Here is a 15,435-nt window from a genome sequence, read left to right as displayed (position 1 = left end):
GGCTCTGTCTATGGGAAGTTACCTATGTCATGAAGTATTTCCGGTATACAGTGTGCCGACATTATTGTGACTGGAACTGAAAAAAAAGAGAGAGATCTGACCACTACTAAATATTGTTTTTACAGATTCTTTAGTATTATAGTGGTGCCAGTTGTCCTGATTTCTGCAGTGTAAAGATGTACAGTAAACATCACCGCATCGGTGGACACCATCCGGTGGTAGGAGAGACAGGTATTCTGCCTACAGTTAGCATCACTAAGCACCACTGTGGTGATCAGATAACCTGATACAGAGGAGCGAAGAGCTATCTTCAGCCACAGACCAAGTGGCCTCATGTAATGCAACTGGTACTCATGTAAAGTGCTCTAATACCCGGTACCCTCGGGTAAAGTTCGTGATATATAAAACTCTGTAAAAAATGTAAAAAAAAAAAAAGCGTGTGGATGGCGTGGAGCGGGGTAACGTTTATAACATTTCTTAAGAGTTCCCATTCCGATCCACTAAAATAATGGCACAGATACACTACATTACTGTCCAAAATTGGATATCCACCATCATTAGCTTTATTTTGGTTTGTTAGTGAACTTATCAAAGTTAAAGTGTTGAAGAGCATAGATCACACCATTTCGGAATGCATTGCTATATACAAAGAATATACAAATTCTAGTGACCTACCTGGCAATCACTACCAGGTGTCAGGGTCGCCCTAGAAAACTAAGCATGTAACAGGAATTGGTACGCTCAAACTCTTCCTTGTGTCCTGGATTCCTCAAGCATATGTAGGGTATCTCTAGATGTCCTAATTAACTTGCATTCATATTATACGTAAACTACTACCCTAGCTTCAGAGTACAATTTGCAGAATTCGTTCTATCACCAAAATGGCTTCTGTTTGAGAAAGGGCACATTCTTCACAATTGCTTTGAAGACACAGTCTAAAATCAAAGCGATTATAGTGCTTGACACCTGCGCCTATTTTTACTGAGGAAAGTACATGATATCTAAGTTCCATATTGCCGTGTCAATCCAACAGTATTGTATATAATCCACTAGGAATCTCTGCCAGCCAATTGGGGATATGCTGCAACCAAGATGCTAAGTAATAAAACTTCATATCCAGGACACCAATATATTCCTCATACGGACATTTCAGAATGGATACTTCGAATCTAGGATGAGCACCGATCTAAATCAGAGTACGTATCAGACATTCTAATTTCTGGAATTAGCTTCTCAACAAGTACACAAAACGTTGCTTGAAAAATATGAAATCATTTGGGAAGCACCTCCATTTTTATAAAAGCAATCCTGTCGATCACAGATATAGGTAGATTCATTCAAAAGGCCACTGATTCATGCATACGAGAATATGCATGTGTGTGTTAATTTCCATATAATTCAAATTACTTAATTGCCATTATAGGACCATTCCTCTGAGAGATGTCACCCCGCTCTAATCTAGAACCCAAAGGGAAAAATATTTGGAACTTAGTCCAAAGTCCTAAAATGTATCTACCCAGTAGTCCAATTAATATGAAAACTTGAAATGTATTTATGAACCAGATCTTACAGTTGGGGTGTAGAAAGAATAGGCTCTTTAAAGTTTAACAAAGTGGCAATGGCATGTTCAGATAACATATCTTTCACTCCACCAATCCTAGTCCTCCATTCCTCTATATGAAGTCTTAACATATTGGCCATGACAAGACAGACAAAACAAGTGATGGCAGCGGGCAGCTCTGGCAAGTGCCCTGCTCTAGAATTCAACACTCCAACATCTCTTTTGAGTACTTAAGATTGGGGTGTTGTATGGAGCATCCTGATACACCCCTTGACTTAGAGGTCAAAACGAAGCTTTTCGAGTACCTGAAACATAAAATCCAACACAACAGTTCTGAAATTCTTAATATCCAAAGAGGCTACTGCATAAACTCGTCAATTATATCCAAATATTACTTTGAGCTAACATGTGCAGGCTACAAATGGTATTGCTGTGACAATAAAGATGGGTTAGGTGAATTAGATCTGAAATTAGAGCTAAATGTCTTATAGCAACAGCTCCACTAGGATATTTGAACATCTTTGAATATGCAGCCATAATTGATTATGAGCTCTAACATTTGAAGTCCTTTGGGTCTTTTTCCCACTAAAAGGATCACAACAATCAATATATCCCTCAAGGAATCATGGAGCCATCCCATGAGTATGGACTTATCAAACACATCAAGAACTTGTTTCCATATCAGACTTGGAAATGCATGCAAAAACTCCATCGGCAGTCCCTCGATACTAGGCTTCTTCGTTATTGCAATTGGTTGAGAGAGGCAAACAGATCCTTTATGGTTAGGGGGCTATCTGGAATCACATTCTGTTCCAAGTTAACCATGTTACGTTCAACTCGCTCCAATAATTATGGGCCTCATATGGATCAGATTTTGCAGGACATGTGTGTCAAAAGTTGATAATCACTTGCTCTCTGCATTGATTTCCTTTCCTGGTACACAATGGACTACCTCCGAGACTCTCTCCAGCAGCTAATCTAACATCCTTCTAGATTTGTCCCCCTCTGCATGCAACTTGTGTGGAATGACATAAATGAAATTCTGCCTGAAGGCGTATTCAACTCTCAATGACCACAAATATATTCAATGCCACCTATAGCTCACCCTTTAAATGAAACCTAAGTGTCCAAGGTAGTCATTTTCTCCTATATTTTGCAATATCTTGCATCAGCTGCTGAATTACCCCTTATATCTAACAATGCAAACACACCTCACAACCATCGTCTTAACGTCCTATTCAATAGTCCCACAGGATGCCCTACTAAAGGTAGGTAATCATTAACAGCGTCACCCATATTAGTACAAAAAAAATCTTCTGCTCTTGTGACTCCATCTCTAGTCTGTACCCCACATCAAGTATTTAGTAAACACCGGGAGGAGTGGGAAAACAAAATAATTTCTAAATATTGGGGCTATTGACAAACTGCATTTCTCAGTACATTTGTAATACTGCAAACATACTACAAACATATTACAAAATGCTATCTATATACATACGTGTGTGCATTCCGCCTCCATCTTTTCTATCATTTCTATTCGGAGATCTTCACCTTGACTGGGGAGTCTTCACACACATAAATACACGTTTTAGTAGTAAATGTGGGACAGACAGAAAAGAGTAGCTGGAAAATGGGGAATACCTAAAACTAAAGGAGAGCGAATTAGGCAGAAGTAAGGAGGGTTTAGGGATTACTGCTATTCAAAAACTGCACTTCTAAAATTAATACAGCCAGAAATTGACCAAAAACAGTAGTAAACTACTGCAGCTCAGAACTGAAGTCCAGCACTAAACATGGTCAAACTGTGGCACTGCAAAACCTTAACATAGAAAATAATACAGTAACGGTCACACCAAAAAATTAATTACCAACTAATATGAATCGTTATTAATTAAGTGACACATTGCTAAACTATTTTATAATTAAATTTGATGTGTGTATATATATATATATATATATATATATATATATATATATATATATATATATATATAGACACACACAAATATGTAGGTGTGTTACAGTGAATTATACTTGTTTAATCTTTTTAGCCATTTTAAATAATTCAATGTATCACTTTCCACTCTGGGTTTCATTTTAAGTCTGTATCACATATTTTCGATGGAAGGGTGTTGCAATATCATTGGTTGAACCATGTGTGGTGGAGGACTTACTACTGTCTCTTTTTGGCAATAGCATGTAATATTTGTAAATGTGTCTTCACTCCCTGTTTCAGGGGTTTGAAGCATGCAAGTTCACTCAAAGCGTAAGAGTTAACTTACATGTATAGCTTACTCACAAGTGTAAGTTACCTTTGTGGATAGCTCTGATTGTGTTCCCAAACAGCACGTAGAAATTGCTTCCCTAGTAAAGATGCAATTTGTTCTTCTGTAGGAGTCATGGGAGTGAGCAAAAGGAGAATATTGCATATCAGATGTGGTATTCACATCTCAAATGCAATACTTACGGTCTATATAGAGTATCTGTTGACTGCACAGAACGTCATAGGAAAGGGCTCAGCCTAAAAGTGGGGATTTGTAAAGCACAATGGACACTACACAATTAAAATCCCTGGTCTCTACTAGTTCCAGAAACAATGTCAAGCTTATTACTGAATGAGTGTTCTCATTAATTTGGCATAGCAATTGTGTGTCAAAAGTATTATTTATCAATACTAGGCTTGGCATTTTTTCCCATTACATAGGTGCCATATCATGTTATTTGGGTAAATTGGTGCTTCACATTCTACTGGTCCAACATGTAACCAATAACTCATGTTGCTGTAAAATATAGTATCAAATGCTGGTTTAGCATTTCACATAATTAGTTGCCATTTCTTGTAATTTGTCTGAAATGTTGTGTTATCATGCAAAAGGTAACTACACAAATTTCAAACAGCCCTTTACACTGTGGCTCTCAGAGTCTTAAATCAACTTTTAGAACCAAAAGGGACATTAAAATCCTGCTATGTGGAAACTGTCCTCCAAGATAGGTGGATTACATGTACTAGCACAGGCTTGCACTCCATTTCTTGGCAACTTGTTATACAACAGCTAAATGACTTTACTAAAGAAATGCAATACCATTTCCTAACTACTACAAAACGTAAATATATCATACGATGTTTTCTATAAATATTAAAAACAGGTCATCATTTTAACTCTTCCTAACAAGTAAATCCAAAGGGTATGTGGAAACCATATAATGCCAAACACGACCCACCCACAAACTTTCATGAACACCAAAATGTATTAAAAGTAGATCCTCTAAACGTATGTGCCCTTATAAAACCCTAACCCAGAACCAAGTAAAAGAAAGTACCAAACCTGGAAATGGGCCACAGGAAGTCAATAGTGGCCCAATTTAGGGTTTGGTGGACAGGTCACTCCATCGCAAACGTGACAGAGTATCCTGCTCGCCAAAAAATTGGTCTGCCTGCTTTATTTAGAATGAGAAGGACCCATGTCTTTCTGCCGGCGGTACCTCCGCTGGCTCTACTTATAGAAAGCTTACTCTGAGAGTCTAATGGAATGGAAACCATCAACGTAAGCACATCAGACCCCCCCATCTGTTTAGAGCAGAGATTTTGATTTTTCTTTTGTCTGCCCTTCACTTCCAGAAGAAACCTGGCAGTACAGGACAGAAAAAATAAATCTCACTCTATACCCTTGACAAAAATACCCAGAATGTGGAGGTCATGAGTTTTTGTTTATCCAAAAACAAACTTCCACTAAGAAAGTTTATTTTTGAAAAATAAAGAGTGGTGAACGGTCAACGAAGATGCCAGCCACACATCAAACTTGCAATATCTTCAGGTGAACCACCTTTATGGTGGTTTCTCTTAAGGCACAGGGATCATGGCTGGTCTGGCATTGAAATCGAAATATAGTGGGTGGCAGTCCATCATGTGGCAGGTGTAATGTTCTCCTTCACCCTTCCGAACAGCAGGCCACCTGCCATACTTTAAATCAATCCATGTGTATAACAAGCCACAAATGACCAAGCAACAAAAACTGCAAGCTAGAACGAATAAAACATAATGAAATGTTACCCGAAGAAAAAGGCAACAACAGGATAAGGGTTACGTGCTGTCTCAGCAACTCTGCCCATTTCTAGAAAGGACCATCAAGATGACAATCCTATCTCGGGCAACGTTACAAATAATTAGACAAGTTGTGATCGAATGCCAATGGTCCCACCTTCTTTAGAGCCATGTTTATGAGTGAGGTCTTTCCTAAAGTGTATCCACCGGACCAACAGCATATTGTAAATGGCCGCTATCCAAGGTGGCCTCAACACAGCATGCAAAGAACAATCGACCAGCACAGTCCTTCTGCAAGCAGACTGAGAGCTATTGTTACTGTTAGAGACCAAGGACATCTTTGAAAACCTCTCTAGTGATCTAGCTTTTCTACCCAGTACACCTCTGGTCCTTCACTTGGGAAGTATGTGACTTTTTGCAGACATCAAGCCAATCCTAAGCAGTCTCTGGGGATGTGAATATGTTGTAGACAATATCTCTATCTTGAAAGTTTAAAAAATAAACACTGATGGCTTTTGGAGTCCACCATGCTTAGGCCCCAGCATAAGGGCTCAGTGCGTCTTTCCTATTGAAAATTAATTTGACAACCCTTTAGGGCAAAAAATGTCCAGGAAGCATTTTTTTAGGTACTGCTATGAGGAGGGACCGCCCATAGTTTACTTGAAAGCCAGATTTCCAAAGGTGTTATCGATGAATCATTCTTCAGTCTCCTGAAACCTTTTTTCAAGCTTAAGTGTAGTCCTGAAGTTTATTTATTATTTTATACATTTCAAATACATTAGATGCATCAACTGCTGCCTATCTCTTCTTGGTCCTTTCTCTCACCTTCCAATGATATATCCTAATCAAGTTAATTTTTATTGATACCACATCGATTTGAAGATCCATGGCTGACTTAATCTTTATGTGCTGTGAACTGATCAGATAGGATGGGTCCTGATGGGGTCCTGATGAAGCAGGTTGATCCCCACCTCGACATCAGGCCTCTCCAATGAGAGATGTCACAAGTTTGCAGGCAATATATTTAATTATTTTGATAGTGTGCATTTGTTTGCTGCATTTATCCCCAAATAATTCACAAATGACGCAGTCCAAAGCACAATGAATCTGGAGCTTCAGGACCACTTAAGCACGCAAGTGTAAGCTTTGTGCCACTCCAAACCCAGGGCCCATCACAATGTGTATAGTGGAAAGTTTCATTCATTAAGTGAGATGGCTGCCAGAATCCTTGCAACACAAGCACTCTCACCAGGGTTTTCATAATGTTGTGTCCTTTTCTGTGACACAGGAGAGTGAGGGGCCCCAAGGCTCATTTGATGGTGACTTTCAGGCATACACAAAACCCAGGCAGTGTACAAATAGGCCACATAAAGACAATGCACAATAAGAATACCGTAGAGCAAAGTGCCCACCTGAACCACATTGAGGGGCTAGTCGTGATGATAAATCTGTGATGGTCAAGGCCGGGAAAAATATTTTGCATGTATCGCATGTAGTTTGGTCACGCAGGGAAGGTTTTTCCATGCATGTGAAGCCTCTGCACAGACTGGCACCTACAGATATCCTCCCTCCCCTTGACCATATCTGCCTCACATTATTACATGGCCTGCTCCAACGGAAGACTGGGTGCACCTGTTCACTTCTTGGAAACAATACCTGTTGTTGTGTGTTGTACCGAGTTTTGAATCCCTAGCCCAAACCACCTCCATGAGTACGTTTTGGACTCCTCTTCTTTGCTACCCCAAGCGCTAAGTGCAAAAGGTGAATGTGCTCTTTATGTTGAGACTTGGGCCCATTACAAGGTGGCCCCAGAAAACAGAGATAAACTACATCTTTTGTCACAATTGGAGCCCACTAACTCCTGATGGCCATGAGACCCCAGGATTTAAGTCCCACAGCTTGTCTTTACTCAATGATGCCTCCGTAAACAAAGGCCTGAGGCTTAGTAGGTCATTTATAATACAATAATACCATAGAACATTGGCTTTATCCAATGTTATTTAATTGATGACCTGCTATATCAATACAGTTAAGAAAGTTATTCTTCCTCATTAAGAGTGGAAATTTGCTATTTTTTTCCTAAACTTGCAAGGCCCCTGTGAATGTCTGGAACTAATTGAGCTATTAAACAGATTACAAAGTATTGATGAAAATCCTATTTAGAAGGCTAGCTACAACAGTCCTCAATATATTGCGAAATAATCAAACCTCATTTCTTCTTTTTGGCATAATTGCCATCAACACCCATTACCTGATTCAGTTGACTGATTATTAGGGGATTAATATGGTTTAGTTGGCTTCGTGCTGTTGGATGCCAATAAAGCCTTCTACTCCTGTATACATCTTCTATCACAATGATGAGCAATGCCAGAACACAGTATTTATGCATGAAGAGTGGAAACTGAACTCATCCTCTTTTACCAAGAGGATGGTTTTGGATAAGCAGCAGAAAGTACACATTTTAGCGGAAATGAATCATGTGTACACCTGTTGCACCGCGTTAGAACTAGTTTGCACCTAGCAGAGAATGGTGATCCAAAATATACCTTAAACGTGCTATGTACTCTTACCTTCGGCTTCACTTACAGCTTAAATTTTCTATGAAAATCTATACAGTAGTAGATAATTATCTATAGGAACAATTCCAAACCTGAAGAACCTTTCTGTTCATATAGTGCACGTTAAATGCAATTAATGTATTTCTCATCTGTAAATCTCCTGCTACAGGCTTCACTGTCACTGTAAACACATGAATGACTTGTTCTACATGAATATTTTTGCAGCAGGCCATGCAAACTGAATTTCAAATCTCCCCATATCTAAGTGGCTGTAGGAGCAGTCACCGGATAGACCAAGGGCAGCAGCAGGGACTGCCAGCATTTGGGCTTCTGGGCAGGGTCAGAATCACATTTTCTGTCCCACTTGTTGGCCACAGGACAGGCAGACACCTTGGTATTTGCCCCTATAGTGGGAGGCGAATTCTTGATTTTTGTTTATTTCCCAAGGGAGGGTAGTGGAGAAGCAGTGGGCAGGGGGCTTGGGGTATTACCCACACCATGATTATCCCCTGACTCTCTGTAGGTGCACTTTTAAAACTACCCAGGGGTGATTCACAAGATGGTACAAGCGCGAAGGGACCAAGATATGGCCTAGCTACATTGTCTATCTCATAAAGGGTTTCGGGGGATCCCATTTTTGGTATCTCTGGCATGTTTTAGGTCCAACTAACTAGGTCCAAAGGCCTTCCCTTTCATGAGGGAGTGGCCGAGTTTGCATTTCTTAAGCATTTAGTAATTGGAGTCCTAGATCCAATTTTCATGTGGATGGTGCTTGGAAGGCCAAGTCTCTTGTTAGCCATGATTTTTTGACATTTTTTATAGGAATTTTCAGATCCAACCTTGCATTCTGGGTGATTTCAATGTATACAATCAATACATGTTGCTTCTGTGTCGTTTGGGGCAATACACACCGTCAGGCAATGTTTATTTCTCAAACACAAGCGTGGTGGTCACAGGCTACTTCAATTGCTTCTCTGCTAGGGTGTGGTGGGGCATTGGCCTGGTGTAGTGCATGTATGCAAATGCCATCCACACTCATCCTCGGGGTCTCTCGCCCAATGTAGTCATTTTATGAAACTGTTTAAATCGTCACAGACCTCATGTACTTTACTGCACTTAAAATATAAATACAGTATATTTGTCTGAAAAATCATAGTAACATTACCAGACTTTTCTATGAACTCATTTTGACATACAATACACACATCAACAATGACTGCTCCAATGAGGAATGCCCATCGTTTTTGACATTATAAGCTTAATAAAACATTAGGTGCACCTACCTATCACATTACATATAACAAGCATAGGTTTTGCTGATTGAGATATTGAATATCAGAGCAGCCGTCTCTGCCTATCTGCCAATCAGATGTTTTCTAATAAATCAACATAAACCTTGACATATAAAAACATAGATGTCTGTGGCTAGTAAACAAGGAATGTGGTTTACTAATCCATCATCACTATTGACCCCATGACAAGATTAACCTTCATGTTAATTTCTAATTGGTGCTACGATCAGAAAACATTAACAGTTAGGTAGCCTATGTTGCAAAAAAATTTATCTGATACATTAGTATTCTTAATGGCAAGAAAGGTGCTATTAAATACGATGCTAAACCTATTATCTCATCAATCGCATTTTGATTAGGCAAACCATCCTATACGAAGTATGACAACATTTTCTCACAACTCGTGTAAAATAAGCAAGTGGAAGTGTGTTCAAGAACACCCAACCAAAATACAAAATGCTGAACTATAGAGTGGCCTTTGCAGTCACAGGTCACTTTAAAGGCAGGAACACACAATGTTCAGATAACTTCAAGGTTTACTTTCAGTTTAATAGTATATTAAAGTCGATTCAATAACCGAGAGTTGAATGAATTTATGCAGAGTTCTTCAGGCAACTCTTACAATCCTGATAAACCAGAGGCACGCACTGGTAATTTATAGATATAAATCAATGTACAACATAAACATGAGTTAAAAGCACAGACATGGGAGGTGGTCAATTGCTTTAGTCACAGGACTGTTTCAGAAAGTTGACTTTTTGCAGAAATTGATTTACGTTTTGTCATTAACAGTGGACGGTGAAGTCTAGAAGGACCGTCATGATTTTCTGAGAGCTCGATCTCACACGAATTGCCCATCAATGAGGGCTGCAGTATGTACCAATGGTGGCAATGCTATCTAGTCATCGGTTACGTGCGTGCTGGTATACAAGCAGTCATTGCTGCTCAGTGGTGATTGAACATACAGAAGATCTACTCTCAAAGTAGAGTTACTCGGACTTTAAATCATGTCTACCTTAAAGATATCCGTAAAAGCTCTGGGAGGCAAGGGCATGAAATGATATTAGTTAATTTTTAATTTTTACAATACATCTAGAAGCACAGATAGGTCGCCAAAAAAGGAGACATTAAAGATAGTACTGAAATAAGTGGGATGCCCATCAAGACTTGCGGAAGGGAAATGGTCACAGAGAGCAAAATGAACCAGGCAGCTAATATTCCGCATAAGCTCATAGTTTCCAAACAATGTTTTTTTTAAGGTTTTGTTTTATCAATTCACACCTAAATTGCGTTTTTCAATTTGGATTTAGCTAAGGATTAACATCACCAGACATTAAACCACAACTTTGAGAACACCAAAAACAACATCAGGCTGACAGTTCTTTACATTACGAAATAGAAAACATTACGAAATAGAAAACATTAGCTAACGCCTAATTAATTAGAAGTAGACTTTTAAAAAACAGTGGTTAGAAACTAAATAACCATTAAACTTGTTTTAATGATAATATTTATAGATTATGACCCACAAAGACAGCATGGTCCGATTCATTGTCAGGCATACAAAGGTGTTCCATTTAAAAGTAAAAGCAAAGGGCGATGTTTGCTCACTCAACCACTTCAATAACGGAAGCAAGCAGGCAGGAAGGCACAGACACACACAGACAAAGAAACCCAAATATTTCTATAGAATCGCCTAGCCTTGCCTTACCTGTTCCAGGCTCTCGCTGTCTGTTTTCCCGACAGGAAACTCTTGTACAATCCCAGAATTGTTTGCAGAAAGAAGACTTGGTTTGGGGAAAATTAACTCATTTTGGCCACACTCCAGAGCTACAGCGACCTCGTAAGAGTAAGGCAGCGGCAGAGTCCCGTTTTGGTAGTTGGATGAGAATCTCGGGTCTATATGGGAGTAGAGTGGAGGACACAGAGACTGGAGTATTTTGGGCTCGTTGTGTTTCCTACATCTGATAACCACTGCAACCATTAGGGTTAAAGTGAACAAAAGTGAGATTAAGGCCAAAGCTACAACTAAGTAGACCTTTAAGTTTGATTCGTTGTCTGGGTTATTTGCTTGGTTACTTAATTCCGGAAGTGCTTCATCCATGTTTTCTGCAAATACGATATTTAGAGTAACTTTGGCTGACAGAGATGGCTGCCCATTGTCTTTCACACAGATAACTATTTTCTGCTTATTGACATCTTTCTCGAACAAGGATCTTGTTGTCCGTATCTCTCCGTTATGCGCCCCGATTTTAAAAAGTGGTGATTCCGGGATATGAAGAAGGTGGTACGAAAGCCACGCGTTGTGTCCAGAATCCGCATCGACAGCCACCACCTTTGTTACAAGATAATCTGGACTGGAAGAAAGGGGTACCATCTCGAATAATATTGAGCCATCTGATTCCATTGTAGGATAGAGGATTTCAGGAGGGTTGTCAATCTGATCGATAACAAACACCTTCATAGTAACATTACTACTGAGAGGAGGTGACCCATAGTCCATGGCCTTCACCTGGAACTGAAATTCTCTTACTTGCTCGAAGTCATATGAGCGCTGGGCATAGATCACTCCAGTCTGGGAGTTAATGGAAATATAAGATGAAAGGGGCGTGTCCTCCTTGAGATTACTCAATGAATATGTGACATGGCCATTTTGACCAGAATCCAGATCAGATGCATTTACCCGATAAATAGAAGCACCGGGTGCATTGTTCTCTGAGACATAAACATGGTACGAAGGCTGGATAAAAACTGGAGGATGGTCATTTATATCGGATAATTGTAATCGGATTGTTCTGCTTGTAGATAGAGGAGGGGACCCATGGTCTGTGGCTGTGACTGTGATGTTGTATTCTGGGACAGCTTCCCTGTCCAAGGCAGTTGCAGTCACAAGATTGTAATATTTTTGAGATGATGATAATAATTTAAAAGGCAGATGCTGTGCAATATGACACCTAACCTCGCCATTACCTCCAGAATCTGGGTCGTCAACATAGATCAGAGCCACAACTGTATCCGGTGGTGAGTTTTCAGGGACTGGATTGATGATAGAAGTAAAAGTTATTTCAGGATCATTATCGTTTTCGTCAATAATCTCTATCAGCACCCGACAATGAGCAACATGCCCCCCTCCATCCTTTGCTTCCACTGTCAGTTTGTATGAAATAGTCTTCTCAAAGTCGAGAACCCCTTTAACTTTTATTTCTCCTGTATCTGCATCCAGGCTGAAGGTATTAAGTGCATTGTCTGAGATGGTGCTGAAAGAGTAAGTAATTTTGGAATTTGAACCTTCATCCTGGTCTGTGGCTTTCACCTGAAGCACCACTGAGTTAATTGCTGCCCCTTCACTGATGCTGGCTCTGTAGCTCTGTTGACCAAACAATGGAACATTGTCATTGGCATCAAGAACTTTAATATTAATGTCCACGGTGCTGGATCGGATTGGTTCGCCTCCGTCAGAGGCGGTCAGAACCAAGTGATGAATACTTTGTGTTTCACGATCTAAGCCATTCTCCAGAACTAATTCTGCATGTTTGGAACCATCACTGTTTACCTTTTCTTCTAACGCAAAATGCGGGTTATCGCTCAGTTTATAGCCCTGCAGGGCATTAATGCCGATATCAGGATCTCGGGCATTTCCAAGTGAAATGCGCGCTCCCGGCAACGTGGTCTCAATAAGTTCCAAATCGAGTGAATTCTTTAAAAAGCTCGGAGTATTGTCGTTAATATCCTGGATTTGCACTTCCACGTGAAATATGTTCAAAGGATTCTCCGCAATGGTCTGAAACTTGATGGAACAACTGAGCGACTCCCCGCAGAGCTCCTCCCGGTCGAATCTGTCTTTCACAAGAAGATTCCCGGTTTCTGTGTTTAGCGTAAAATATTGAATCCCGGAAGCAGAAACAACACGGAGCTTCCTTTCAGAAACGTCCCTCCTATTTAACCCCAAATCCTTCCCGATGTTCCCAACAACGGAGCCTCTCTTCATTTCTTCAGCAATTGAGTACTGTATCTGTCCGGTGACTGCCTCACAGAACCAGAAACACAACAGAAACACTACCTGCCGTCTGCCTCCCGGCTCTGCTTCTCCACGGAGGGCTCCCATAGCAGAAGAGTGGTTCTCTTCTGTGTTGTTCAGAAAAATCCAGCCTTGAACGAGTAATCAGAGAAAATCAGCGTAAAAAATATACGGCTTCAGGCACACCAGGCAGAATGTGATGCAGTGTGCGTCTTCCTGAAGATGTAACTGAGGCAGGGCACAAGCCTTAAAAAAAGAAGTGGGGGGACTCTCCAAGTTAGGTGTGGTCACAGGAAGTGACATCACGACAGGAAGTGACATCATGACAGGAAGTGACATCACGACAGGAAGTGACATCACGACAGGTGTGAGCAGGACAAATGCAAGGCAGGGAGATCTGTTGAATAGGATGGCTCCCATCTCTCCCTCTGTCCGCACCATCTCTCCCTCCGCCTGCACCATCTCTCCCTCCGCCTGCACCATCTCTCCCTCCGCCTGCACCATCTCTCCCTCTGCCTGCACCATCTCTCCCTCTGCCTGCACCATCTCTCCCTCTGCCTGCACCATCTCCCCCTCCCACTCCGCCTGCACCAGCTCTCCCTCTGCCTGCACCAGCTCTCCCTCTGCCTGCACCAGCTCTCCCTCTGCCTGCACCAGCTCTCCCTCTGCCTGCACCATTTCCACTCTACCTGCACCATTTCCACTCTGCCTGCACCATCTCTCCCTCTGTCTGCACCATCTCTCCCTCTGTCCACACCATTTCCCCTCTGCCTGCACCATCTCCCCTCTGCCTGCATCATCTCCCCTCTGCCTGCACCATCTCCCCTCTGCCTGCACCATCTGCCCTCTGCCTGCTCCGTCTCCCCTCCGCCTGCACCATCTCATCCCCTGCCTGCACCATCTCTCCCTCTGTCTGCACCGGCTCTCCCTCTGCCTGCACCATCTCTCCCTCTGCCTGCACCATTTCCACTCTACCTGCACCATTTCCACTCTGCCTGCACCATCTCTCCCTCTGTCTGCACCATCTCTCCCTCTGTCCACACCATTTCCCCTCTGCCTGCACCATCTCCCCTCTGCCTGCACCATCTCCCCTCTGCCTGCATCATCTCCCCTCTGCCTGCAACATCTGCCCTCTGCCTGCTCCGTCTCCCCTCCGCCTGCACCATCTCATCCCCTGCCTGCACCATCTCTCCCTCTGTCTGCACCATCTCTCCCTCTGTCCACACCATCTCCCCTCTGCCTGCACCATCTCCCCTCTGCCTGCACCATCTCCCCTCTGCCTGCACCATCTCCCCTCTGCCTGTTCCGTCTCCCCTCCGCCTGCACCGTCTCACCCCCTGCCTGCACCATCTCATCCCATGCCTGCACCATCTCTCCCTCTGCCTGCACCATCTCTCCCTCTGCCTGCACCATCTCTCCCTCTGCCTGCACCATCTCTCCCTCTGCCTGCACCATCTCTCCCTCTGCCTGCACCATCTCCCCCTCCCACTCCACCTGCACCAGCTCTCCCTCTGCCTGCACCAGCTCTCCCTCTGCCTGCACCTGCTCTCCCTCTGCCTGCACCATTTCCACTCTACCTGCACCATTTCCACTCTGCCTGCACCATCTCTCCCTCTGTCTGCACCATCTCTCCCTCTGTCCACACCATTTCCCCTCTGCCTGCACCATCTCCCCTCTGCCTGCATCATCTCCCCTCTGCCTGCACCATCTCCCCTCTGCCTGCAACATCTGCCCTCTGCCTGCTCCGTCTCCCCTCTGCCTGCACCATCTCATCCCCTGCCTGCACCATCTCCCCTCTGCCTGCAACATCTGCCCTCTGCCTGCTCCGTCTCCCCTCCGCCTGCACCATCTCATCCCCTGCCTGCACCATCTCTCCCTCTGTCTGCACCAGCTCTCCCTCTGCCTGCACCATCTCTCCCTCTGCCTGCACCATTTCCACTCTACCTGCACCATCTCTCCCTCTG

At 42.5% G+C, this 15,435-nt stretch overlaps 2 protein-coding genes across 6 annotated transcripts in view; both read right to left on the bottom strand.

The window, feature by feature from the left end:
• The window catches only part of LOC144769402 (protocadherin gamma-C3-like), a 917,178-nt gene that overhangs the window by 634,556 nt on the left and 267,187 nt on the right, over window positions 1-15,435 (bottom strand). The gene's annotated exons all lie outside the window — the stretch shown is intronic.
• LOC144767192 (uncharacterized) overlaps window positions 1-15,435 on the bottom strand; it is a 49,413-nt gene that overhangs the window by 1,431 nt on the left and 32,547 nt on the right. Inside the window, exon 3 of the mRNA XM_078650750.1 lies at window positions 11,165-13,602. Within this exon, the coding sequence (XP_078506876.1) occupies window positions 11,165-13,602 (2,438 nt within the window). The remainder of the gene's footprint in view (window positions 1-11,164; window positions 13,603-15,435) is intronic.

Source organism: Lissotriton helveticus, chromosome 7 (genome assembly GCF_964261635.1).
Source record: "Lissotriton helveticus chromosome 7, aLisHel1.1, whole genome shotgun sequence".
NCBI classification, from domain to species: Eukaryota; Metazoa; Chordata; class Amphibia; order Caudata; family Salamandridae; genus Lissotriton; species Lissotriton helveticus.
This window is presented reverse-complemented; position numbering and strand designations above follow the sequence as displayed.